At 47.2% G+C, this 27,036-nt stretch overlaps 1 protein-coding gene across 3 annotated transcripts in view; it reads left to right on the top strand.

Moving 5' to 3' along the window:
• LOC100994485 (CD99 molecule (Xg blood group)) overlaps nt 1-27,036 on the top strand; it is a 51,876-nt gene that overhangs the window by 13,420 nt on the left and 11,420 nt on the right. For all 3 annotated transcript variants that reach the window (XM_003814383.6, XM_057301074.2, XM_057301075.2), the window contains exons 2-8: nt 10,995-11,027; nt 14,177-14,224; nt 16,232-16,276; nt 16,927-16,995; nt 19,202-19,249; nt 19,889-19,939; nt 23,428-23,541. In XM_003814383.6, coding sequence (XP_003814431.1) covers nt 10,995-11,027; nt 14,177-14,224; nt 16,232-16,276; nt 16,927-16,995; nt 19,202-19,249; nt 19,889-19,939; nt 23,428-23,541 — 408 coding nt within the window. The remainder of the gene's footprint in view (nt 1-10,994; nt 11,028-14,176; nt 14,225-16,231; nt 16,277-16,926; nt 16,996-19,201; nt 19,250-19,888; nt 19,940-23,427; nt 23,542-27,036) is intronic.

Consider the following 27,036-nt stretch of genomic DNA (forward strand, 5'->3'; position numbering starts at 1 on the left):
GCTCACTGCAGCCTCCATCTGCCAAGTTCAAGAGATTCTTGTGCCTCAGCCTCCCAAGTAGCTGGAACTACAGGTACACGCCACCATGCCCAGCTAATTTAGTAGAGATGGGGTTTTGCCATGTTGGCCGGGCTGGTCTCGAACCCCTGACCTCAGTGATCTGCCTGCCTCAACCTCCCAAAGTGTTGGGATTACAGGAGTGAGCCACCATGCCCTGCCTATTTTTTGGAGGCAGGGTCTGCTCTCTGTTGCCCAGGCTGGAGTGCCGTGGTACAGTCTCAGCTCCCTGCAATCTCAACCTCCACAAGTGCAGGCCATCCTCCTGCCTCAGCCTCCCAAGTAGCTGGGACCATGGGTGTGCAGCACAACACCTGTCTAATTTTTGCATTTTTTGTAGAGACGGGGTTTCATCATGTCGCCCAGGCTGCTGTTGAACTCCTGGGCTCAAGCAATCCTCCCACCTTGGCCTCCCAAAGTGTTGGGATTATAGGCGTGAGCCACTGTACCCAGCCACCTATGTATAATTTTCAAGCTAAGAAGACAGAGAGACGAGTTTAACTATTGCTACAGACATGAAGCCCTTTCCTTTCCATAGTTCGCCAGCAGAGAATGTTTCCAGGGCCCGGCAGCCACTATCACCCACTGCGTTCATAGCTTTCCATGGGGTGAACGGATTGTGCTGGACTCAGCGGTTAAATCTAAAGTGTAGGATGTTTGGTGAACTCGGAGTTCCTCGCACTTGTCTGTAATGTGGCACATTGTGTTTTCTGTACTCAGATATGCAGTCACTGGCACACATCCTGTTACTGACGGGAAGCTGGACCCAGCACTGGAGTATTTCTGAGGCTATGACACTCTGGTGTATTCCTGAAACTATTTATGACACTATTAAACTCTTTTCTGTAATTTTACAGTATGTTTGGTAAGATCTCAGAGCCAGATTTTTTTTAATGATGTGTTTATTTCTTTTAATTGACAAATACACATTGTATGTGTTTATGCGGTTGCACATGGTGTCTTGATGTATGTATCCATGGTGAAATGGATTTAAATATGCATGACCTCACAGACTTTGCAGCACTTTTTTGTGTGTGGTGAGAACACTTATTCAGAATGGGCTCCTTTAGTCGTTTTCAAATATTCAAGCCATTGTTACTAATTGCAGTCGCCATGGTGTCTCTGAGCTTTCCTGAAGTTATTTCTCCTGTCTCATGGACCCTTTGTACCCTGTGACCGATATCTGCCCGGTGTTAAATGACACATCTTGAAAAAGAGGACAATACTTCCAGAGCGATTCGGTTTTTAGCAACAGAAAAATAAGGGTGTTTTGACCATTTGAATAAAATAGTAAAATGAAATGTATCAGCTGCCTCCTGCTATTCCCACACAGGAGGACTTCCGGTGCTTGCTCCAATGTGGAGGCATTTTCTCTTGCACCATTCTGAGCTACAATTACCTCTAGGTTGGGGACCCTTCCCGAGGCCCCCCAAACCTGGAATGAAAGTTTTTAGGGGCAGACCATGTGACTGGTTCCACCCGACCTCCAAAAAATTAAAAAAAAAAAAAAAAAAAAGCCGGGCACAATGGCTCTTGCCTGTAATCCCAGCACTTTGGGAGGCTGAGACAGGCGGATCACGAGGTCAGGAGATCGAGACCATCCTGGCTAACACAGTGAAACCCAATCTCTACTGAAAATACAAAAAAATTAGCCGGGCGTGGTGGTGGGCACCTGTAGTCCCAGCTACTCAGGAGGCTGAGGCAGCAGAATGGTGTGAACCCAGGAGGCGGAGCTTGCAGTGAGCCAAAATCGGGCCACTGCACTCCAGCCTGGGTGACAGAGAGACACTCCGTCTCAAAAAAAGAAAAAACAAAAACAAAAAAAAACGCTTTGCCTTTGCTTGGCATCAAAGGACTCAGCAGCGAGTAAAGAGCACACACGTGCCCTCTGCACCTCCTCCTCCTCCTTTTCTACAATGTCCTGAAAGTTTCGTGTTTAGTGGGCTTTGGAAAAGGGTGTGGAAAACCAGCAGGAGCAGATGAGTACTGGAGTGGCCAGCAGCAGGTGTGAGCAGCCCGGGGTGATGCTGGGGCTGAGTGAATTGGACATTTTTCAGCAGGGACACCCAGGCCAGTGGCGGGTCTTCAGCCTCCCACCCTTAATGGAGATGAACGGCATTATTGAGAAAGCTGCAGGCGCACACAGACCACTGCTTAAATGATGTCCCTGGCTGCTGCTGTTACTATGTAATGATTGTGTTATTCTTATGAAAATCTGAAAGTTATAGGAATCTTGGAACTGCCTAATTTTTTAAATTTAATTAATTTATTTATTTCGAGACAGAGGCTCACTCTGTCGCCCAGGCTGGAGTGCAGTGGTGCGATCTCGGCTCACTGCAACCTCCACCTCCCGGGTTCAAGCGATTCTCCTGCCTCAGCCTCCCAAGTAACTGGGACTACGGGCGTGCACCACCACACCTGGCTAATTTTTAATTTTATGTGAAACACCTGAATGGTGTGATGATGGGGTTTAAGATAACCCAAGTGTTCGGGCGCAGTGGCTCACGTCTGTAATCCCTGCACTTTGGGAGGCCAAGGCAGGCAGATCACTTGATGCCCGGAGTTTGAGACCAGCCTGGCCAACATGGCGAAACCCCATCTCTACTAAAAACACAAGAATTAGCTGGATGTCATGGCACATGCCCATAGTCCCAGCTACTGGGGAAGCTGAGGAAGGAGAATCACTTGAACCCAGGAGGTGGAGGTTGCAGTGAGTTGAGATCGTGCTACTGTACTCTAGCCTGGGCAACAGAGCAAAACTCTGCCTCAAAAGAAAAGAAAAGAAAAAATCAGAAAAAAGAGAACCCAGGTACTGGCTCTCCTCCTGCGTTTGCCACGGTTGAGTGCATTCCTGCATTGTGCAAGCCTTAGTCACGTTGCAGAGGAACTCACACACCCCATATGGCCTCGGGGACTTCACTCTGGGTTCGTCCTGTTTTTTGAGTTGCCTGGCTGATGAGAAAAAGTAAACATGGTTTGAATCAGTAGAAAGTGTCTTGTCAGACTGACTCATGCCATCTGTCGTCCGTTCCGCCTTGCCCTGATGAGCCATTACCCTGTCCCCGAAACATCTGGAGCTTTGAGAGGGCCGGGTGGAAACAGCAGTGGCAGTTGGGGGTTCTGCTGAGGGTCTGGTCTCTTTGCAAATTTGCAGAGAAGCTGAACGCCGTAAACGCGCAACACAGGCACCTGAGTTCTCCACCAGGCTCCTTCTCTGAGGGCATGGTTGCAGCTCTTGCTGGGTGGGTTTTGTTGGTGTTTTCTTCACATTTGTAGCCCCGGAGGTCGTTTTCAGGAGCCAAAAGGCAAGTGGGGGTGTCTGCTGTGAGCCCGCAATTTCCTGCCTACCACCTGAAAGCTCAGGGAATGTGATGAATTGGGAGATGAATCCTAGGCAATAAAGAGAGCAGTGGACTGAGTTAGGAGACGATAGCTTCATTTACAGAGATTCCTTTACTGACTGATGATCATTGATTGGGTTTGCTTCCCCATGAGGCTTCAAGCCAATAGCACGTGCATTTGCATCCATTTATATACACCTGGGGGACTGCCTCCCTCACACACACCTGGGGGACTGCCTCCCTCACACACACCTGGGGAACTGCATCCCTTCACATACATAGGGAACTGTGTCCCTCACACACCTGGAAGATTAGCCTCAGAGGTGTCTGCAGTACCAGATTCCACCAGGGAGTGAACGTCTGATTATGGGTGATTCAGGGTGCCCACGTCTATATGAAATCGAGAGCTGGTCACCTCCCTTTCCTCCCTACTCTCTGTGGGGTGGTGTTTGGGGAGCTGTCTTAAGTGTTAGTCACCCGACGAGAAAATGGTGAGGGTGGGACTCTGTATCTGGGAGAAAGGAGACCTTGGAGGCAGGGGACAGACTGACAGAGCCTTGAGCGATGGAAGCTGAGGTCGAGGGCCCAAGGTCGATGATAGAATGCTTGGGGTTGTCTCTCCTCTGGTGTCCTTGTCCTTCAGACATCCTGGAGTGACATTGAAATTGTTTTAATTAAAAACTGTAGAAACAGCACAGAGATAAGAATGGAAGACAAGCTCCAAGTGCGGGGCTGAGGCGAGTTCTCCAAGGGCTAGGGCTAGGGGCAGAGGGAGGGAGAAGGGGAGAAGGGCGTGAGGGGCACACTGTGTCCTTTGCCACCCACTCTCAGACTTGTTGTCTTGGACCCCCGTCGGCTGAGCTTGGGGTCCGGGGAGCAGTGGGTTTGGACACTCAGTGGTGACGTCAGCCGTAGTCCTGAAGCAGAGGGGAAGTTGGCAATCCAGGCTTGCCTGGGGGTGACACTGGTGGCGGGAGGGCCTGTGCCCTCCCCTGTTACTGGGTTTGTGTGGGGTCCATGGGGGCATTGGGGTCAGTGGAAGGAACATGAAGTGAGCCAGAGCATTGTCACTGTGGCCTCTGAGGGCAGGTGGAGCAAGAAAAGGAGGAAGCTTCTAAGTGACACCTGGTCCCAGCTCAGTGGCTATGACCAGGGAAGTCATATGGAGGAAAAGCCTGGTGGACTCTGAGGGTGATGGAGGAGGATGGGAGGGGCAAGCTGGGCTGGGGAGGTGGCAGGCCATGGACACACACCAGACAGACACACATGTGCATGCACACATACACAGGCACATACATGGATGCACACACATGTCATGCATATATACATGCATGCACACATGTGCACCCACACAGCAAGTCACATGCACACGTGAGCACACATGAAAACACACAAGCACATGCACATACTCCTGCAGTGCACATGCACACACATATATGCATGCACACAGGTGTGTGCTCAGATAGCACCCTCACACATATGCACACAAGCACACAAACACAGACACATGAACAAATGCACATATATATTCACGCAGTGCACTTGTGCACATATACACATGCAAACAGGTGTGCATTCAGCACACAATGCACATGAAAACATGTGCACACATGCAATGCAATACATATATGCATGCACATGTGTGCCCACACCATACACCCACACATACGTACATGAGCACACACGTGCACACACACAAACCACATGAATGCATGAGGATGCGTATATGAAATACACATGCGCACATGAGCACATCCACGCACGCGCATGCATGTACAGACGTGCACGTGCATGTACATAGACGTGCACGTGCATGTACATAGACGTGCACGTGCATGTACATAGACGTGCACGTGCATGTACATAGACGCGCACGTGCATAGACGTGCACGTGCATAGACGTGCACGTGCATAGACGTGCACGTACATAGACGTGCACGTGCATGTACATAGACGTGCACGTGCATGTACATAGACGTGCACGTACGTAGTGCGCGTGCACGTACGTAGACATGCGCGTGCACGTACGTAGACGTGCACGTACAGACGTGCGCGTGCACGTACATAGACGTGCATGTACATAGATGTGCACGTGCATGTATAGACGTGCACGTGCACGTACATAGACGTGCACGTATATAGACGTGCATGTACATAGACGTGCACGTGCATGTACATAGACGTGCACGTGCATGTACATAGACGTGCACGTGCATGTACATAGACGTGCACGTGCATGTACATAGACGTGCACGTGCATAGACGTGCGCGTGCACGTACATAGACGTGCGCGTGCACGTACATTGACGTGCACGTGCAGGTACATAGACGTGCAGGTACATAGACGTGCACGTGCATGTACATAGACGTGCACGTACGTAGTGCGCGTGCACGTACGTAGACATGCGCGTGCACGTACGTAGACGTGCACGTACATAGATGTGCACGTGCATGTATAGACGTGCACGTGCACGTACATAGACGTGCACGTATATAGACGTGCATGTACATAGACGTGCACGTGCATGTACATAGACGTGCACGTGCATGTACATAGACGTGCACGTGCATGTACATAGACGTGCACGTACATAGACGTGCGCGTGCACGTACATAGACGTGCGCGTGCACGTACATAGACGTGCACGTACATTGACGTGCGCGTGCACGTACATTGACGTGCGCATACATAGACGTGCGCGTGCACGTACATAGACGTGCGCGTACATAGACGTGCGCGTGCACGTACATAGACGTGCACGTGCATAGACGTGCACGCGCACGTACATAGACGTGCACGTGCATGGACGTGCACGTGCACGTACATAGACGTGCACGTGCATGGACGTGCACGTACATAGACGTGCACGTGCACGTACATAGACATGCACACGTATACCCAGGCCCTGCATTGGAAAAAATCCAAAATGTGGCTTGATTGCAAAGAGCACATGAAGAGCTGTTGAATGCAGAGGTGCCCAGCAAGAAGCATGGACCTAAACCCAAAGGTGGTTGGGGGAAGCCTGGGGACACCTGGGTGGGCAAATAGCCCTCCTGAGGCCCAGGGAGAGATGCAAAAACCCAGCAAGCCAGGAGGGTTTTTGAAAAAAAAAATGTGTACCACATGTGACATTTCTCGTGTGAGGGAAGCATTGAGATCATACTGTGTTTTCCCTGTGCCCTGCGATTTTGCAGCTGACATGCCCTTTCCGTGGAAATATATAGCAGTCCTCATGCTAGGATTGCGTGTTCTGTGTCAGGCAGCTGGGCATGGGAGTGCAGGGCGTGGGGTGGAGCCTGGGAGGAGAGTTCCTAGTTTTACCACTGTGTTCCGGCCGTGGGGTGTCCTGGGGAATGGAGGCCACCTCCTGACACTGGAGTTTCCTGGGTTCTGCTGTGAGCGAGGAGTGGGAGAAGACAAGACTCTGGTTTTAGAAACCTTCCGAGTCTCGTACGCCCTTGACTGCCGTTTCTGAGTATTTCCCTGAAGCTTGGGAAGGATGAGTCACTTTAAGGGGATTGTCCTATGTTGCTTTGTTTTGTTTCTTTAGTGACGGTGTCTATGATCATCTTCTGTTTATGAGGGTGAAATTACAGAAATAAGAAGGGTTACACTTAAAATAATATCTGTAGTTTACTTTCACATGTGTGGGGTTTTTTGTTTTGTCATTGCTGCTGCTTTTTTTTTTTTCTTTAACATTCTGACAGTTCTGTCTGCTTATTACTAAGTCCTCCTACCTTTCTAAAGAGAATGTCTTTCTTGCTAAAGAATACATTATGGACTCTTGGAATCTCTTTGTTGGGGTGGAGGGGGTGGGGACTTGCCCTGACTTGCTGGGAATGCCCATAGGGTTTAGAAGTCACGTCTACTGCTGAGGCACTAACAAAGGTAAGCCTTCAAGGAAGCACTGTCATTTCCGGGGAAGAGAGTTTTGAGGAAATTGAAACAGTTATGAAGTGATCTAGCAGTCCCTCTACTAATGTATCTACATATAAAGATATGTAGAGATGACTTTTTTTTTTTTTTTTTTTGAGATGGAGTCTCCCTCTGTCACCCAGGCTGGAGTGCAGTGGCATGATCTCTGCTCACTGCAACCTCTACCTCCTGGATTCAAGCGATTTTCCTGCCTCAGCCTTCTGAGTAGCTGGGATTACACACGTGTGTCACCACGCCTGGCCAATTTTTTTGTATTTATAGTAGAGACGGGGTTTCACCATGTTGGTTGGGCTGGTCTCGAACTCCTGACCTCGTGATCCTCCCGCCTTGGCCTCCCAAAGTGCTGAGATTACAGGTGTGAGCCACCGCACCCGGCCCCAGAGATGACTTCTAAACCTTCAGGGTATTCCCAGCAAGTCAGGGCAAGTCTATATATATATATATATATATATATATAATTTGTATGTTTATATAATTTGTATAAATATATAATTTGTATATATAGTATGTATATATAGCATGTATATGTATATATAGTATGTGTATATATAGTATGTATATATAGTATATATAGTATGTATGTATATAGTGTGTATATATGTAGTGTGTGTATATAGTATGTATGTATATAGTATGTGTATATATAGTGTGTGTATATATAGTATGTGTATGTGTGTGTATATATATGTTTATTTGGGATAAGGAAAGGAAATCAGTATGTCAAAGAGACACTCCCCTCCCATGTTTATTGCAGCACCATTCGGAGTAGCCAAGACATGCAGTCAACGGAAGAGCCCATCAAGGGATGAATGCAGAAAGAAACTGTGCTATATCAACTCTGTACATTCACTAAAAGTCATTCATTTGCACAGTGAGAATAAGTGCCTTTCATGCTATGTAAACTATGCCTCAATAAAGCTGTTAAATGAACAAAGAAAATCGGGTATATTCACAATGGAATGGTATTCAGCTTTAAAAAAGAAGGAGGTTGGCTGGGTGCGGCGGCTCATGCCTGTCATCCTAGCACTTTGGGAGGCTGAGGCAGGCGGATCATCTGAGGTCAGGAGTTCAAGACCAGCCTGGCCAACATGGTGAAACCCCGTCTCTACTAAAAATACAAAAAATTAGCTGGGCATGATGGGCGGGCGCCTATAGTCCCAGCTACTCAGGAGGCTGAGGCAGGAGAATTGCTTGAACCCAGGAGGCGGAGATTGCAGTGAGCCAAGATCATTGCATTCCAGCTTGGGCAACAGAGGGAGACTCTGTCTCAAAAAGAAAAAAGAAGGAAGTCCTGCCATTTGCAACAACATGGATGGAACTGGAGGACATGATGTTAAGTGCAGTAAGCCGAGCACAGAAAGACAAATACCGTCTGACCCAAACACGCTTACGTGGAATCTAAAACCATTGAACTCACAGAAGCAGAGTGGAATGGCGGTGACCAAGGGGTTGGGAGTGAGGGGTGGGGGAAATGGGGAAATGATGGGTAAAGGGTACAACATTTCCATCAGATAGGAAGGGATAAGTTCAGGGGTCTACCGTACTCAGGGTGACTGTGGTTAGTAAGAATGCGTTGCATACTTGAAAATGCCTAAGACAGTAGCTTTGAACTGTTTGCACCACAAATAAATAGGCGAGGTAAGATGTAAATAAAGAAAAAATAATACTTCAAAAAATACAATTACAGATTTCTGTGGAAACATATGAACATGAATGCATATATATATATATGCGTGTGTCTGTACCTGCCTTATGGTTTATTCCGGATCAGTAGGATCCTCCCTTGCTACTGTCTAAAGATCTGCCGCGTGCTGCAGAAGGAGCTGTAATTGCATTTATGATGTCTGGCAAGTGTCCTGTTGTGGAAACAGCCATTTCAGGGCTCCGAGGTTATGGAAATGACTCCACTCTGGTTGCCGGCATGGGGCCCACAGAGCTGTTCCGAGGGTTTTGTCTACTTTCTACTTATTGTTGACACACATAGAAACACACACGCAGCCATGAGTACACACACACACAGACATACAAGCAGACGTGGACACACCTACCTGTATGTACATACTCAAAACACACCTTCACACTATACTCACCTACCCATACACACACGTGCACACAACGTGTGCACACAAACACATGCATACATGCACCTATGCATATGCACACATGGAAACACACCTGCACACTACACACACCTACACATACACAAACCCACAAATGCACACACCCACACAGGCACAAACACACAAATGCACACACCCACACATGCACAAACACACCTACACATATAAACACGTTGACACATGCACACATGCAGCTGCACACATGCACATGAAAAACATATACACACTACACCCGCCTACACATACACACACAAACCCACATATACATGCACCTGCACACATGCACACATAACACCTACACACATGCATACAGAACCCACACATACATGCATCCATAGGCACACAGAAACACACCTACACACTGTGCACACCTACATATGCACACACAAACCCACATGAACATGCACTGACACATATGCACACAAAAAACACACTACACACACAGAAACCCACAAAATACACCTCCACACTTACACAAAACACGCCTACACATATGCACATACACAAACCCACACATACATGCACCTGCCTATATGCACCCACAACACATACACATATGCACACACAGAACCCACCTACACACCCCATACATGCACACAAAACCCACAAATACATACGTGTGCACTGCAAATGCCCAAATATACATGCACACGCACACACACATACCCCTGTGACATATGCACGCACACTTCATTTATACCCGCAGGAGCATAGCCTGGTCGTTTGCACCTGTTGTGGAACTGGACACACTTCCGGTGTTCACAGGGCTCCTGCGGGTTGTTTTTGGATCCCCCGCCACCCACCGGCAGGTGCTTCCTGACGGTTGAGAGATGTTGTATGCCTTTGGTGCTGAGGAGTGGGGACGCTGGATGTGGACGATTATCCTGACTCTTCCTCCAGTTGACCAAACAGTCCAAGTCGACTTTTCCAAATTTTCCTGAATCTGGCTTTTCTTCAGTGTGCCAGAGATGGCCGGCCACGTTGAAGTAGCGTTGAAATTGTTGTAATTAAAGACTGTAGAAACAGGGTAGCCTATCAATAATTCAGCATGCCAGTTTCCTCATTCCGTGGGATTCCATGAGATTTTTTTTAAAATGCATAATGCATGTGTCTTTCTGGGTTGTCTAGTGTTTCTACTATATTTTGGTTTGTAATTACAGGAAAGTTGCCAATAAAAAAGGGAGAATTTTGTTCCCCATGTTGTTTTCAGTACATATTCAAAATTGTATTCATCTGTTTGAAAGGAACGGCCTGTTAAGAATAATACACAAAATGATCGTGTTTTTCCACTATTTTAATTTCTACTAAGCTTGAAGGTCATCATTTATTTAAAACCTAGGCTAACATATTCTTACTTTTAGGCATGGAAGTGAATATTTAGAATGAGAAGAGAAACCACAGCACCTTGTAAATTTTTTTAAGTTGCTGTTTTAAATATCACAAAAAGTCAGAAAAATCGCATATCTTTTTTATCTCTATAATATTCAAATCTATTTTTATTTTTCTTGTTTCTAAGTTGACTCTTTTTTTCTCTCTTAGATGGTGGTTTCGATTTATCCGATGCCCTTCCTGGTGAGTATCAACATCATTTTTTAAAATCCCGTCAATATTTTATGTTAACATAGTATATACAGGCATATCCCAGCCATTTCCAGCTAGGTTCTAGAGCACCGCAATAACGGGAGTCATAGCAATTTTTGGCTTCCCAGTACATATAAATGTTATGTTTACTCTCAACTGTAGCCTTTTAAGTATGCAATAGCATTACTTCTAAAAGCAGTATACTGTAATTGAAAATACCTTATTGCTAAAAAATGCAGATACAGAGACAGGAAGTGGGGCACGTGCTGTTGGAAAAAACGATGCCGAGAGTCTGGCTTGCCACAGGGTTGCTGCAGACCTTCCGTTTGTAAAACACACAGTATCTGCAAAGCACCTTAAGACAAAGTGCAGTGAAGGGGTCCACCTGTATGTGTCCACCTGCCTTATTATAAAAACCAGACTCATAGATGACGAGGAAAAGCAAGATGCCCTCGTCGAGATAAATGAACCACCCTGGTGGAATAATTCACAGTCCTGTGATGGTCAGAGTCCGAGCAGAAACTTGCCAGGTCCTTGGGGAGGGGGCTAGAGGAGGTGAGCACATGGAGGTCCCCAGGAGAGAGGGGCATCCAGTGCTGGCATCCTCCCTCTGGAAATCGGCACCCGCTCTCTCCATGGGGCCACTCCTTCCTTTTTCTGCAGCTCTTCCTGTCTCCCGCTCCTCACCCAGAGCCCTCGGTGAAGGGCATGGGAAAAGGAATTGAAGGAATTCCGTCTTATCACTCTATCAGCTTCTGGGTCTTGTCATCCCTTTGTATTTGTTTTCTGGGGCTGCCATAAAAAGGTGCCACCAACTGGGGGCTTAAACCACGGGGATTTATCATCTTCCAGACCTGGACGACAGAAGTCTGAGATCAAGGTGTAGACAGACCCATGCTCCCTCTAGGGGCTCTAGGGGAGGATCCTTCCTGCCTCTTGCGGCTTCCGGGAGCTCCAGGTGTCCCTGGGCTTGTGGCCTCATCACTCCAGTCTCTGCCTCCTTCTCCGTGGGGCCTCGTCCTCTGTGTCTGTGTCTCCTTTTCTTTGTCTTACAAGGATACTTGTCATTGGGTTTAGGGCCACTCTACTCCAGGATTATCTGATCTCAAGATCCTTCTGTTAAGCACATCTGCAAAGACCCTATTTCCAAATAAAGTCTCATTACCAGGTTTTAGGCTTTACGATGTAGATATATCTTTTGCGGGGACCACTGCTCAATCCACTGCAGTTATATCCAGTTCTTTTTGGTGGCTCTAGGGGAGGATCTTTCCTGCTTCTCCCAGCTTTTGAGGGCTCCAGGCGTCCCTGTGCTTGTGGCCGCATCACTCTAGGCTCTGCCTTTGTGAACGCTGGTCTCTTCCCTGTGTCTCCATATACCCAAATTTCCTTCCTATAAGGGCACCAGTCATTAGGACCTGTCCTAATCTATTATAACCTCATCTTAACTGATTACAACTGCAAAGACCCTGTTTCCAAATAAGATCACCTATTGAGGTTTGGGGTGGGTGTGGATTTCGGAGGAATGCTTTTCAACCCAGGACAGCCCTCTTCATTTTTTTTTTTTTTTCGAGATGGAGTCTCTCTCTGTCACCCAGGCTGGAGTGCAGTGGCACAATCTCGGCTCACTGCAACCTCTGCCTCCCGGGTTCAAGTGATTGTCCTGCCTCTGCCTCCCGAGTAACTGGGATTAGAGGCATGCACCACCATGCCTAGCTAGTTTTTGTATTTTCAGTACAGACGGGGTTTCATAATGTTGGTCAGGCTGGTTTCGAACTCCTGACCTTGTGATCTGCCCGCCTTGGCCTCCCAAAGTGCTGGGATGACAGGCATGAGCCACTGAGCCCAGCCACCCTCTTCACTTTTTTATGTTTTACTTTTTTTTTTTTTTTTATTTCTGAGACACTGTCTCGCTGTGTTGCTCAGGTTGGAGTGCAGTGTTGGGATCTTGGCTCACTGCAGCCTTGACCATCTGGGCTCAAGCAGTCCTCCCACCTCAGCCTGCTGAGTAGCTGGGACTACAGGCATGTGCCACCTCACCTGGTACAGTGAGCAACACGGGGTCTCACTGTGTTGCTCAGGTTGGAGTGCCACGGTGGGATCTTGTCTCTCACTACAGCCTTGACCATCTGGGTTCGAGCAATCCTCCCACCTCAGCCTCCCAAAGTGCTGAGGCGTGAGAGGATTGCAGACACGAGCCACTGCACCTGGCCAGCTTTTAATTTTATGTCCTGTGGTGCAGTGCAGATGGTTTGAGCGGAAACAGTGCTGATGGGGATCATCTCTTTCCTGACCACCTACCCCTTCTTGGCCCTTGGGAACAACCATTCCCTGCAGTGGGAGGCGCCCTTAGTCTTACAACCTCCACCTGATTTGCCTGATTGGCTTCCATTCTCAGAGGGGGCAGCCTAGGCAGAGGCCTGACGGAGCCAAAAGTGTGTTTCATATGAGAAATGTGAACAGCCTTTCAGCCATCAGTCCGGTGTCTCTCCTTCTCATGCATAGATCTCGGGCTCTGAAAAGGGCAGTTTTTCTCCTAACTTTGCCATTCTCCTGCCTTCCTGGCTTATGTCTCAGTCATAGTCCCATTCAACGTCAAGAAGTGGAGAAGGGCTGGGCACGGTGGCTCACGCCTGTCATCCCAGCACTTTGGGAGGACGAGGTGGGTGGATCACCTGAGGTCAGGAGTTCGAGACCAACCTGGCCAACGTGGTGAAACCCCATCTCTGCTAAAAATACAAAAAATTAGCCGGGAGTGATGGCATGCGCCTGTAAGCCCAGCTACTTGGGAGGCTGAGGCAGGAGAATCGCTTGAACCCAGGAGGCAGAGGTTGTGGTGAACGGAGACCACACCATTGCACTCCAGCCTGGGTAACAGAGCAAGACTTGGTCTCAAAAAAAAAAAAAAAGAAGTGGAGAAGGGGTCTCTGTGGAAACCATGGCCGGTAGCAGCCTCTGTGCCTGTTTTCTGGGCTCAAGAGTCGTCCTATAAACCTCAGCTCGGTGTGGGCAGGTGAGAAAAAACAATGCTAAAAACATTCTCCGACTGTTTCCAAGAAAAGGAAACATCCTTAACCACAAAAGAGTTGACACTTGTTTTCCCAGCTGCAACTTTTACTAACTGAAATATCTTATCTCTTTAGACAATGAAAACAAGAAACCCACTGCAATCCCCAAGAAACCCAGTGCTGGTGAGAAGAGCTTCTTCCTAGTATGCAAAGAAAAAGATCAAATCATTTTCTCAGACAGCAGGACGGGACTTAGGCAACTAGAAAGAAGAGAGAAGTGATTGGAGTGCTCCAGCTGGAGTCTGGTTAATAGTTAATACTGGAATTGTGTTGTGATGTTACATTTCATGTAGTGATTCCAGTAAGAGAATGGTTGCTGATGTGAAATGTTTCGGGGCCATTTGGACAACATCTCTGTGTGCTTTTATTCTAAGGGTCTGACTTACTCTGTCTTTAGATTTTCTTCCCTTTTTTTTTTTTTTTTTTTTTTTTTTGAGATGGCGTCTCATTCTTGTCTCCCAGGCTGGAGTGCAGTGGTGTGATCTTGGCTCACTGCAACCTCCGCCTCCTGGGTTCGGTGATTCTCCTGCCTCAGATGCCTCAGTAGCTGGGACTGCAGGCACCAGCCACCACACCTGGTTAATTGTTGTATTTTTAGTCGAGACGAGGTTTCACTATGTCGGCCAGGCTGGTCTTGAGCTCCTGACTTCAGGCAATCTGCCTCCCAAAGTGCTGGGATTACAGCCGTGAGCCACCATGCACGGCCTGTGTCTTTAGATTTCAACTTCCTGGGAGAGAGAGCATTTGGTGCTGAGATCTCCCCCATGATGACCAACAAGTGAACTCATCTCTCAACCTGTGGGCACACACCTCATTTGTTCTCAGTGCTGTTCTTTCTTTTTTTTCTTTTTTTTTTTGGAGATGGAGTCTCGCTCTGTCGCCCAGGCTGGAGTGCAGTGGCGCAATCTCGGCTCACTGCAAGCTCCGCCTCCTGGGTTCACACCATTCTTCTGCCTCAGCCTCCCGAGTAGCTGGGACTGCAGGCACCCGCCACCACGCCCAGCTAATTTTTTTGTATTGTTAGTAGAGACGGGGTTTCACCATGTTAGCCAGGATGGTCTCGATCTCCTGACCTCGTGATCCACCCGCCTTGGCCTCCCAAAGTGCTGGGATTACAGGCATGAGCCACCACACCCGGCCCTCAATGCTGTTCTTTCAAACAAAAGTCAGAAACGAGGTCCACGTGATGGAATTCCCCAAGGGGCAACCCCACTGGCGGATAAACAGAGTAAAAATGATGCCGAAACTTATGGCATCGGTGTCTTACAGCTAAGACACTGTCTTGTCTTAGCACTTCTGAGTTTTCTAATATAAAACATTAATAGCTCCACTTCATTACTGGGCTTCCTGTCTAGAGTGTCAGCTCATGAGCAAAGGGACCCTGTGTCCCCAGATCCTTGAACTAAGCAATCATGCAGATAGCACCAGTGAGTAGGTGTTGAGCGTCTGAATTCATACTGTCATAGTCTCCTTGAGGAAGGGACTGGAAATTCCCATACGTCACTCAGGATGGCTCAGTACATGCTGTTGTGGATGCCAGCAACCATTCCTCCATCTTAGTTGGGTTTTCAAAATCATTCTTCATACTAGAAGACAAGATCTGAGGCCATGGTGAACTGTCACATCAGTTGCAGAGCACATATGGGTTGCTAGAGCCACGTTTTAGACACCCTCTAGCCTAAATCTGATCACAGTCATCTGTCCCCTTCTCTTAGGGTCTACCTTTCCAAAGTTGTTAGGGACCTGGGAGGAGAGGACAATGGGATGAGGAGTCAACAGGAGAAAATCATGTGCAGGCAGAATTGGAATTTCAACTTGGTCCAGGCAACACAATTCATTTATAAATTACTTTATTTCTCTCTCTCTCTCCCCACTGCCTCTCCTCTGAGAGCTTCTCTCCTAGCTTTTTCTCTGTCTCTGTCTCTCTGTTTTTTACTCTCTTTATCTGAGAGAATAGTGATGTAAAAATGGTCAGGAATTCACTTTTTCTAATGAGATCCTGGTCAAGCTGATATTCAGAAAAGTATTTAGGAATGTGGGGCCGTGGTGTGTTTTTGATCTGTTCACGAGGTCATTCCTTCCTCGTTTCTCTCTGGAATTTGGTATTAACTGCTCTTTCCCCTCTTTTAGGGGATGACTTTGACTTAGGAGATGCTGTTGTTGATGGAGAAAATGGTGAGTATTATCCTTTAATCTCTTCTGCTGCTGATCTGCTTATTATCACCCAATTATGATCATTTCAGAGAGAATTCTCCCATTTAAATTATAAAGGGAACCAGTTTTCACAGTGGAAACCTAGGGAACAGGTGTGTCGGTTTGTTCTTGCTGTTGTCGTTGGGTTTTTCTTTACAACCGCTACGTGTGCTTTTATTTTAAAACTCTTACAGTCTTTGGAAGGACATGAGACAAATGTGCCTACCCTGGCCAGGGCTGGCTTCACCAGCATGTGACGTGTGCGGTGGCACAGGACCCCATGGCATGTTGGTTTCGCATGGGAACCATACTGGTTTACTGCTCTGTTGCCGCCATCTTGGAATACTTAAGAAAATTTGAAAAATGGGTCCCACCTTTTTATTTTGGCCCTAGAAATTCTGTAGCTGGTGTGGACACCCGCTTTAATTTTTATTAAACATAGTTGACATTAAGAACTGTGGCTGAAAGTTGATGGGCGGAAACTGGCAGGAGACTGTGTGTGTACAGGTATCCCCACCAGGACAAAGGCCAAGGTCCAATTTCTGTTCAGGGAACCATCTGTGTGTAAACTGATGTTTCATTTTCTTTACTGCAAGGCACTTAAAATTGCAACTCTCATCTTTCACAAACAGACGACCCACGACCACCGAACCCACCCAAACCGATGCCAAATCCAAACCCCAACCACCCTAGTTCCTCCGGTAAGAGTCTCTGACCCTGTGGGATGTCTTCATGTTGTTCAGAATTCAGCGATATTTATGTCAGCTGAGAGGAGGTGATTTCAGATGAGCGTGTGCTTACTGTTGACTGCCTGTGCAGTGTAATGCCCATGTTCATGTAATGGAAAATGTACATTTCAAAAATATATATTTAGCTTGGATTTTATTTTTAGTTTGCTTTTTTTTTTTTTTTTTTTTTTTGAGACAGAGTCTTGTTCTGTCACCCAGGCTGGAGTGCAGTGGTGCCATCTTGGCTCACTGCAACCTCCACCTACTGGGTTCAAGTGATTCTCCTGCATCAGCCTCCTGAGTAGCTGGAATTACAGGCACACACTGCCATGCCTGGCTAATTTTTGTATTTTTAGTAGAGACAGGGTTTTGCCATGTTGGCCAGGCTGGTCTCGAACTCCTGACCTCAAGTGATCCACCCACCTTGGCCTCCCAAAAGTGCTGGGATGACAGGTGTGAGCCACTGTGCCTGGACTAGTTTGCTACTTTTATTTCCAAGTTCCATCTTATGGAGCTTCTAAAAAATTGCATACAAGAATTTAAATGTAGACTTGATAAAGAGAAAAGTATTGGCATACGCATTCCTTGTGGAGAAGCTAGTGTGTTTTAAATCTTTCTGCCCTTAAATATTTAAGTCAGTTTTTCTGACATATCACAGCATTTTCAGCGTAATTCGAATAGCACCAGTTTTTTTTTTTTTAGCTGAATGGTTGTCGAAAGTTTATATGTTTAGGTTTTTTTGTTTACATACTTAATTTTTAACACAGAAGAATATTAATGATGTCCATATCTTGTTGACATTTTGATGGCTATTTGTGCTAGTATTTTATATATCTTTTTTTTTTTTCTTTTTTGAGACAGGGTCTCACTCTGTTGTCCAGGCTAGAGTACAGTGGTGTGATCATATTAAATATAAGAGCATACCACAGCCTCCAACTCCTGGGCTAGAGAGATCCCCCTGCCTCAGCCTTTCAAGTAGCTGGGGCTACAGGCACACAGCGTCGTGACCAGTTAGTTTTTTCATTTTTTGTAGAGATGGGGTCTCAGTATGTTGCCCAGGCTGGTCTGAAACTCCTGGCCTCAAGCAGTCCTCTTGCCTCAGCATCCCAAATCTCTGAGATGACAGGCACGAGTCACCTCACCCAGCCTATATATTAATCTAAATGAAATAAATTTTAAATAAAGTTCCAAGTCTTTTGTTTGTACTGCATTGTAACATTACTTTTTGCTTACTGATAGTCCATGAATATTTTTTCATGTCATGTAATCATTTCTATCGTATGAGTTTTACTGATAATCATGTACTATTACATACTACATATATAATTATATACTTCCTTTAACTAATCCCTAATTCTGAAAATGTTATGTTTCTTCTGGCATTTTAGAATTATGAATTAACAAAGCAAATCTGAGTCAACTCCATGCACTATTTTTATTCCTTTGAAGACATTTCTAGCATTCAAATAGTTTAGATCAATGTATATGAGTACTTTCATAGCTTTTGACCTGGTTGTTAATTTGCTGCAGAATTTTACCAATTTATTTTGATGCCAGGGGTGTGTGCAAATGTCCCTGTCTTCACACCATCTCCAATATTAGTTATCACCTAGGAAACCTTTGCAAATAGTGTGAAATTTTCTATCAACTTTCTCCTGGTTTCATGACTTTACTTTTAAAATTAAAAAAAAAACAAAAACCTGCATCAATTGGCCGTGGATACTTCTTATTTTGTGTATTGTATGCTTTGCCTTTTATTCTTATATTCTGATATGACATTATTGATTTATAAGCCTCCTTCATTTATTTACAGACATAAATATTGCCAGCATGCAATATTATGCTCACGTTTTTCCACTTTATTTATGGTTTTTTGTTTTGTTTTGTTTTGAGACTGAGTTTAGCTCTTCTTGCCCAGGCTGGAGTGCAGTGGTGCCATCTTGGCTCACTGCAACCTCCACCTCCAGGGTTCAAGTGATTCTCCTGCCTCAGCCTCCCGAGTAGCTGGGATTACATGTGCCTGTCACCACACCCGGCTAATTTTTATATTCTTAGTGGAGATGGGGTTTCACCATGTTGATGAACAGGCCGGTTTTCATGAGTTTTTCCTTTATTCTAAGACATGAAGACCCTTGGAGGAGTTCCAGGTTGACAGGTGATGCTGTATTTTCTTTCCTAGGTAGCTTTTCAGATGCTGACCTTGCGGATGGCGTTTCAGGTGGAGAAGGTACAGTTATCTTGTTTTCTGTCTCTTTTCTCTCTCCATCCCATGATGCCCACCTGCTCTGTAGAATCACTACAGGGTCTAAACTGTCAGCTCTCTGTGAACTCACAGTGAAATGTTCAGCCATCTCTGTGGGAACTCTGCCTGTTTGCTGAGGCTTCAAGGATGTGGGAAGTAAAGGCTGCCCCGTAGAGGTTCGGTCCTCGGAGAAGAGTTCAGGGCCCAGGCAGCTGCCCCACTTTTCTGAGGGACAGGGCCTGATGAATGGGCCCTTGTCACCACCTCCTCACCCATCCGTTCACCTGTGTGTTCTTGCAAATAACTAGTGTTGTTTCAGCTTCATTTTATTAGGCTGTTTTCTGTAATTTAAGGAATGTGAATATTAAAGCCCTGAGAATAGTGATAATGCCTGGGAGTATGGGTTCTCAGAGTACCCCTAGAGTGTAACAGGCAGCACCCCAGCTCTGTAGCTGTGTAACATGCACCCTTAGAGTGTAATAGGCAGGACCCCAGCTCTGTAGCTGGGTAACGTGTACCCCCGTAGAGTGTAAGAAGCCGGACCCCAGCCTCTTCACGGTCCTGGCTGTGAATTTTTCCTTGACCCCAAATCTTCCCATTGCAGACGTTGTTTTTGTCTTGCAGGAAAAGGAGGCAGTGATGGTGGAGGCAGCCACAGGAAAGAAGGGGAAGAGGGTAGGTGCACCTGGCTTCTGTCTTCTTGTTTCTCCCCCACGTGGTGTTGAGAAGGGGAAGCAGAATGTCTGAGAGCTGGCGGACTGCACTGGCATTGGCCTCCTAAAGCTACTGGCAGGAGGCACGGGTGTTCTGTGCCAAGTGCTCCCAAGTGATGTAGCTGCAGAGGTCCCCCCAGCAAACCAGCCCTGCTCCAGGTGCCCACGTGACGCGGATTTTATGTTTGGTCACCTGCCCACGATGCCCTGGCTGGCGACCTGACCCCTACATCACGCTTCGCCTTGTCCTTGTGTTTACAAAAGCTCCTACACTCACCCTAACGATCAGAGGCTTGTGACGCAGTATCCTCGGTTGCGCTTGGCCCTGGAGAACGTCAGTAACCAGGTGGGAGGTGGGAATGTGGGTCGCTTCCACCCTGGCTGTAACAGGCATTGTGTTCTCCATGGAAGTGCCGGTGATGTATCTCCTGTCTCCTTTTTCATAACCTTTTCCCTTAGATGGGACAAGAAAATAATGACAGACAGAATTCCTTTTAAAACTGTAAAGAAAACAAAATGAGGTGAGAAAGAGAAAGAAGTAGGGAGGAAGAGAAAAGGGAAGGAGAGAAGGAAAGAAGGAAGGAGGGAGGGAAGAAGGGAAGGAAGGAAGGGAGGGAAGAAGGGAAGGAAGGAAGGGAGGGAAGAAGGGAAGGAAGGAAGGGAAGGAAGGAAGGGAGGGAAGGAGGGAGGGAAGAAAGGAAGAGAGAGGGAGGGAAAAGAGGGAGAGAAGGAAGGAAAAGAAGGAGGGAGGGAGGGAAAAAAGGAAGGGAGGAGGAAGGGAGGAAAGAAGGACAAGAAAGACGGAGGGAGGGAAAAGAAGGAAGGGAGGAGGGAGGAAAGGAAGGGAAGGAAGGAAGGGAGTGAAGGGAAAGAGGGAGGGAGGGAAGGAAGGAAGGCAGAAGGAAGGAAGGAAGGGGAAGGGAGGAAAGGAAGGGGAAGGGAGGGAAGGAAGGAAAGGAGAAAGGGAAACAGAAGAAAAGGAGGAAAGGAAGGAAAGAGGGAAGGAGAGAGGAGAGACAGGAGAGAGGGAGGGGCGAGGACAATAGCTTCGTATTTTAGTGTCTCTCAATTCTCAGGGACTTTGCTTCTAGCAAAATGCCTGGTTTTAAGCAACTTCTTTGGCAGAAGAGATACTAATTTGGCCAAAGATTTTAACACCCGTTTGCCATTTTAATCACTGATAAAATGTGAATTCTTAAAATATGCAACGAATGTTTGTGGAAAAAGAAAAGTGGGTAGTCTACCCTTGTTTTAGGTATTTATTATTTTTATGGGTACAGTTCTTGAATTCTAGGCTTTCTTTGAAGAGGTAGTAATCTGTAGCCCTCACCTAGGACTACAAGGTCATTTTTAAAAAAATAGCTAAGAAAACACATGTCTGGCATGTTTATCTCAGGCCATCGTTCTTGGCCTTCTAGAGAGTTAATGTCTACTATGTCACTTCATCAGGGAGGGGTAGTTAAGCTTGAAAAATCTTTCTATGACATGACTGTGTCCTGCACGTATTAAAAACTGGCCGAGTGAACACACCACCCATAGGCCATGTTTGGAGCCAGCGTTTTTGCTGAAAGTCAGACGATTCTCCTTCCCCGTCGTGGAGGGCGGAGAAGATTCTATCTGGAGAAGGGTCCTCTGAAGCTCACATCTGGCATTTGGAATGAATAATCTCTTCAATGGCCAGGCGCGCTGGCTCATGCCTGTCATCCCAGAACTTTGGGAGGCTGAGGCGGGAGGATTGCTTGAGGCCAAGAGTTCGAAACCACCCTGGCCAACATGGTGAAACCCCTTTTCTACAAAAAACACAAAAATTAGGCCAGGTGTGGTGGCTCACACCTGTAATCCTAGCACTTCGGGAGGCCAAGGTGGGTGGATCACTTGAGGTCAGGAGTTCGAGACCAGCCTGGCCAAGATGGTGAAACCCCATCTCTACAAAAAATACAAAAATTAGCTGGGCATGTGGCATGCCCCTGTAGTCCTAGCTACTCGGGAGGCACAAGAATTGCTTGAACCTGGGAAGCAGAGGCTGCAGTGAGCTGAAATCGTGCCACTGCACTCCAGCCTGGGTGACAAAGTAAGACTGCATTTCAAAAAAAAAAAAAAAAACTAGCCAGGGGTGGTGGCACACACCTGTAATCCCAGCTACTTGGGAGGCTGAGGCAGGAGAATAGCTTGAACCCGGGACGCAGAGGTTGCAGTGAGCTGAGATCGCACCACTGCACTCCAGCCTGGGCAACAGAGCAAGACTCTGTCTCCCCGCCAAAAAAAAAAGAATTATTGCTGGAATAACATAAAAAAAAAAAAAAAGGCTGAGTGTGGTGGCTCATGAGTGTAATCCCAGCATTTTGGGATGCCTAGGCAGCAGGCAGGTTGCTTTAGGCTGGGAGCTTGAGATCAGACTGGGCAACATAGCAAGACCCCAATTCTATAAAACCACAGTAATTAACCAGGCATGGTGGTGCACACCTGTAGTCCCAGCTACTCAGAAGGCTGAAGTGGGAGGATCTCATGAGCCCAGGAATTCGAGATTGCAGTGAGCTGTGATTACATCATTGCACTCCAGCCTGTTTGACAGAGCAAGAACCCATCTCAAAATAATACACAATAATAATAATTAATTAAATAGAGATAGATTTAAAATGTTTGCATTGAAACCCAAAGCTATCTTCAAGGGGTGAAAAAGGAGCATTCTAACGATACAAAACGCATTGGCAAATGCCCCAAGCATTGCAGGTCTTTGCTTCTTTATCTTCTGCCCCTGCCTGGGCTCCTTCCTCCAGGTTTGATGTCCAGCTCTCTCTTTCTTTTTTGTTTTGTTTTGTTTTGAGATGGTGAATTGCTCTGTCGCCCAGGCTGGAATGCAGCGGCACAATCTCGGCTCACTGCAACCTCTGCCTCCCTGGTTCAGGCGATTCTCTGGACTCAGCCTCCTGAGTAGCTGGGATTAAAGGCACCCACCCTTACTCCCGGCTAATTTTTGTATTTTTCGTAGAGACGGGTTTTACCATGTTGACCAGGCTGGTCTCAAACTCCTGACCTCAGGCGATCCACCTGCCTCGGCCTCCCAAAGTGCTGGGATTACAGGCATGAGTCACCACGCCCAGCCCCAGCTCTCTTTCCATCTGTCTTTGTCTTTTTTTGTCTCTGCCTGGGTTCTGCTGAGCTTCTGCCCGTACCTCGCTGGCCTCTCTTCATGTCTCTTTTCTCCTGCTCCACTCCCTCCATGGTCCGACCAGGTCTGCCCAGCACGTGCGACGGAAGATTGTGCCTTGCTTTGCCTTCGTGTGTATCATTCTCGGCATGCTTCCTTTGCAAATCGGTCGGCTCAGGTGTCTGAGATGTTCTGAGGATCTTGGTGCTCTCAGACTGACTGTCTCTGCCAGCCACTGCCCCCTGGCATCTTCTCTGCACCGTGCGTGTCTCAATCACGATGCTGTGTGCTTCCTCCTGCAGCCGACGCCCCAGGCGTGATCCCCGGGATTGTGGGGGCTGTCGTGGTCGCCGTGGCTGGAGCCATCTCTAGCTTCATTGCTTACCAGAAAAAGAAGCTATGCTTCAAAGAAAATGGTAAGTCTCGCTCCGCCGGCGCCTCTCCTTCATGCCTTGCTGATTGGAAAACTGTGCTTTCTTTAAAAGGCAGAAACCAAACTCGGGCTGGCACGAAACAGGTGCACGATGGCTGATGGTTCGTGAAACTGCTAAAACTCTGGAATCGAACCTTCTGGCTTTGATTTCAGGGCTGTTCTGCCTTGTGTTTTGTTGTGTGAAAGTTTACAAGTTCCCCACTGCTGCAGTGCTTGGGTTGTTTACGTCTACCAAGTGGGAAATGGTTGGTACATATGCCGCGGAATTGTTGCTGGGGTTAGAGACAGTCCTGCAGGAAAGCCGCTACAAGTTACCCTGCAGAGAGCAAAGGTGGAAGACACTTAGCTCTGATCATTCCTGCCCTGTTATTTACAACCGATGTCATCATCAGGAGGAGAGCCGTGACCAGGGGGCCGCCACGGTCCTTTCTCCACCCAGGAGAGTTAAGTTAAAAGCCGGCACAAGGCCGGACATGGTGGCTCACACCTGTCATCCCAGCACTTTGGGAGGCCGAGACGGGCGGATCACAAGGTCAGGAGGAGATCGAGACCATCCTGGGTAACATGGTGAAACCCCGTCTCTACTAAAAATACAAAAAATTAGCCGGGCGTGGTGGCGGGCGTCTGTAGTCCCAGCTACTCGGGAGGCTGAGGCAGGAGAATGGTGTGAACCTGGGAGGCAGAGCTTGCAGTGAGCTGAGATCATGTGACTGCACTCCAGCCTGGGCGACAGAGTGAGACTCCGTCTCAAAAAACAAAACAAAACAAAAACCAGCACAGCGGATTCCCTTTCTGTTAGTACCGAAAACGCACAGGCACCCAGGACCTGGGAAGTTTCTTGGATCGGGACTGAAATGTACAGGGGAATTAGGAGGAGGACGTAGTCACCATTGCAATCCTCCTAGGTCAGCCGGCAGGCTCTTTGGGACCTTGTATTCGAAAGTCCCTAAATCATTTAGGATCCGCCGTGAAGCTGGGAAGTAAGCCCTGCTATTTGGAACACAGCTAACCTGCATGCATCACTGGGCACTTACATTTAGCTCTTGCCTTCCCTCTTGCATGACCAAGCATTGTGGTTTGCAGGAATCCCATGGACCGGGAACAGCTACTCTTATTTTTTATTTCTTGAGACAGAGTTTCGCTCTGTTGCCCAGGCTGGAGTGCAGTGGCGCAATCTCAGCTCACTGCAGTCTCCACCCCACAGGTTCAAGTGATTCTCCTGCCTCAGCCTCCTGAGTAGCTGGGATGATAGGCACCCGCCACCACGCCCGTCTAATTTCTGTATTTTTAGCAGAGATGGGGTCTCACCATGTTGGCCAGGCTGGTCTCCAACTCCTCACCTCAAGTGATCCACCCGCCTCGGCCTCCCAAAGTCTTGGGATTACAGGCGTGAGGCACCACACCCGGCCAACAGCTACTGTTTTATGGAGGAGCCCCTGGGGTCCCTCACGCCTCTGGGTGTCTGAACTTCTCACCCTACTTAGATCTTAAGTCCTTATTCATTCTTGGTCACTGATGTCATTCACCCAAAGCACTGCCTCCTGAAGATTTTAGAGGGATTCCTAGAACATTTGAATAGATGCTGGTGTGGACAAAGTTAGACTGTAGGGGTGGAGTTTCCCCGTAATCTCCCATCATTCCAGCATTTGACATCCACAAACATTATTTAGAGCGTGAAATGGAGAGTCCTAAACAGCTTTCGGATCTCAAGACTTTAAATGAGCTGCTCGTGTTTATTTCCCCGTTCTTGCTGTGGGGTTTTGGGCAGTGCGTGGAAGACAATTGCCTCCTACCTGGTGGGCAGACTAGTGGGAAATGGTGTTTGGTTGTTTCTTTTTTTTTTTTTTTTTTGAGATGGAGTCTCACTCTGTCACCGAGGCTGGAATGCAATGGCTCCATCTTGGCTCACTGCAACCTCCACCTCCCAGGTTCTCCTGCCTCAGCCTCCCGAGTAGCTGGGATTACAGATGTGCACCATCACGCACAGCTAATTTTTGTTTTTTTAGTAGAGATGGAGTTTCGTCATGTTGGTCAGGCTGGTCTCGAACTCCTGACCTTGGATGATCCGCCCACCTTGACCTCCCAAAGTGTTGGGATTGCAGGCGTGAGCCACCGTGCCCAGCTGGTGTTTGGTTGATTGAATGGCAGTTTTGAGCGGGACCCAAATGGACAGATGACCACATTCAAGGAGATGCCTATAAGAGACGTACGATTAGAATCACATTGGAAAAAAGCAAACAGCAAAACATTCTTCTCCCCTCTTGCTTCTTCTAGAAGTAGCGGAGGGGTTAAAACAGTAGGGACTCAATGGAAGGGAATTTTTGTTTGCTTTTCAATGACATTTCTTTTTCTTTTCTGAAACTGTTCAACTCAAAGCATAATATTCAAGTTTGCCAGGACAGGATGCGTAATATTCTAGATGTTGTATTTCAAACTCTCTGGCTTTTTTTTTTTTTTTTTTTTTTTTGAGACGGAGTCTCGCTCTATTGCCCAGAATGGAGTGCAGTGGTGCAATCTTGGCTCACTGCAACCTCCGCCTTGCGGGTTCAAGCAATTCTCCTGCCTCAGCCTCCGAAGTAACTGGTATTACAGGTGTGCATCACCACACCCGGCTAATTTTTGTATTTTTAGTAGAGATGGGGGTTCACCATGTTGGACACACTGGTCTCCAACTCGTGACCTCAGGTGGTTCCCCCCCCATCTTGGCCTCCCAAAGTGTTGGGATTATAGGCGTGAGTCAAAGCACCCGGCCTCTTTTTTAGAATCCCAGACAATTGTTGAACACTTTTGCATTAAACTACAAAGTCTCTGATTGATGATTCTCTGAAAATCTTTAGGTCAACCCAAATTGGATTCATGAGTTGCAAAGGATGTTTATTACCGTGTGCATGCAGACATAGGAACTTTTGGGATCTTGTAAGCCTATTTCATATTCACATCCTGTATTAGTCCGTTTTCACACTGCTATGAAGAACTGCCTAAGACTGGATAATTCATGAAGGAAAGAGGATTAATTGATTCACAGTTCAGCATGGCTGGGGAGGCCTCAGGAAACTTACAATCATGGCAGGAGGGGACCCAAGGCACCATCCCATTATCACGAGAACAGCATGGGGGAACCTTCGCTATGGTTCAGTGACCCCCACCTGGTCTCTCCCTGGACACATGGGGATTATGGGAATTACAATTCAAGATGAGATTTGGGTGGGGACACAGAGGCTCACCATATCACATCTGAAGACACACAAACTTGGGAAAGCACCCAGGAGGCTTAATAGACTTGATTTTGTCAAAAATTTGGAAATAGAATTGGGAAAAGGAAAAACAACTTTTCCTCTACCTTATCCGCCCCGCCACCCCTGGGTCTTGGTCTTGGGTGGAAGCATTGTCTTTTTTATTGCAGGAGGTGGGGCAGGCATGAACAATGAAAGCTCTCACTGGGTAGAAACAATTTTCCTAGATTCTTCAAGAACAAAAG

Source organism: Pan paniscus, chromosome X, assembly GCF_029289425.2.
Source record: "Pan paniscus chromosome X, NHGRI_mPanPan1-v2.0_pri, whole genome shotgun sequence".
NCBI classification, from domain to species: domain Eukaryota; kingdom Metazoa; phylum Chordata; class Mammalia; order Primates; family Hominidae; genus Pan; species Pan paniscus.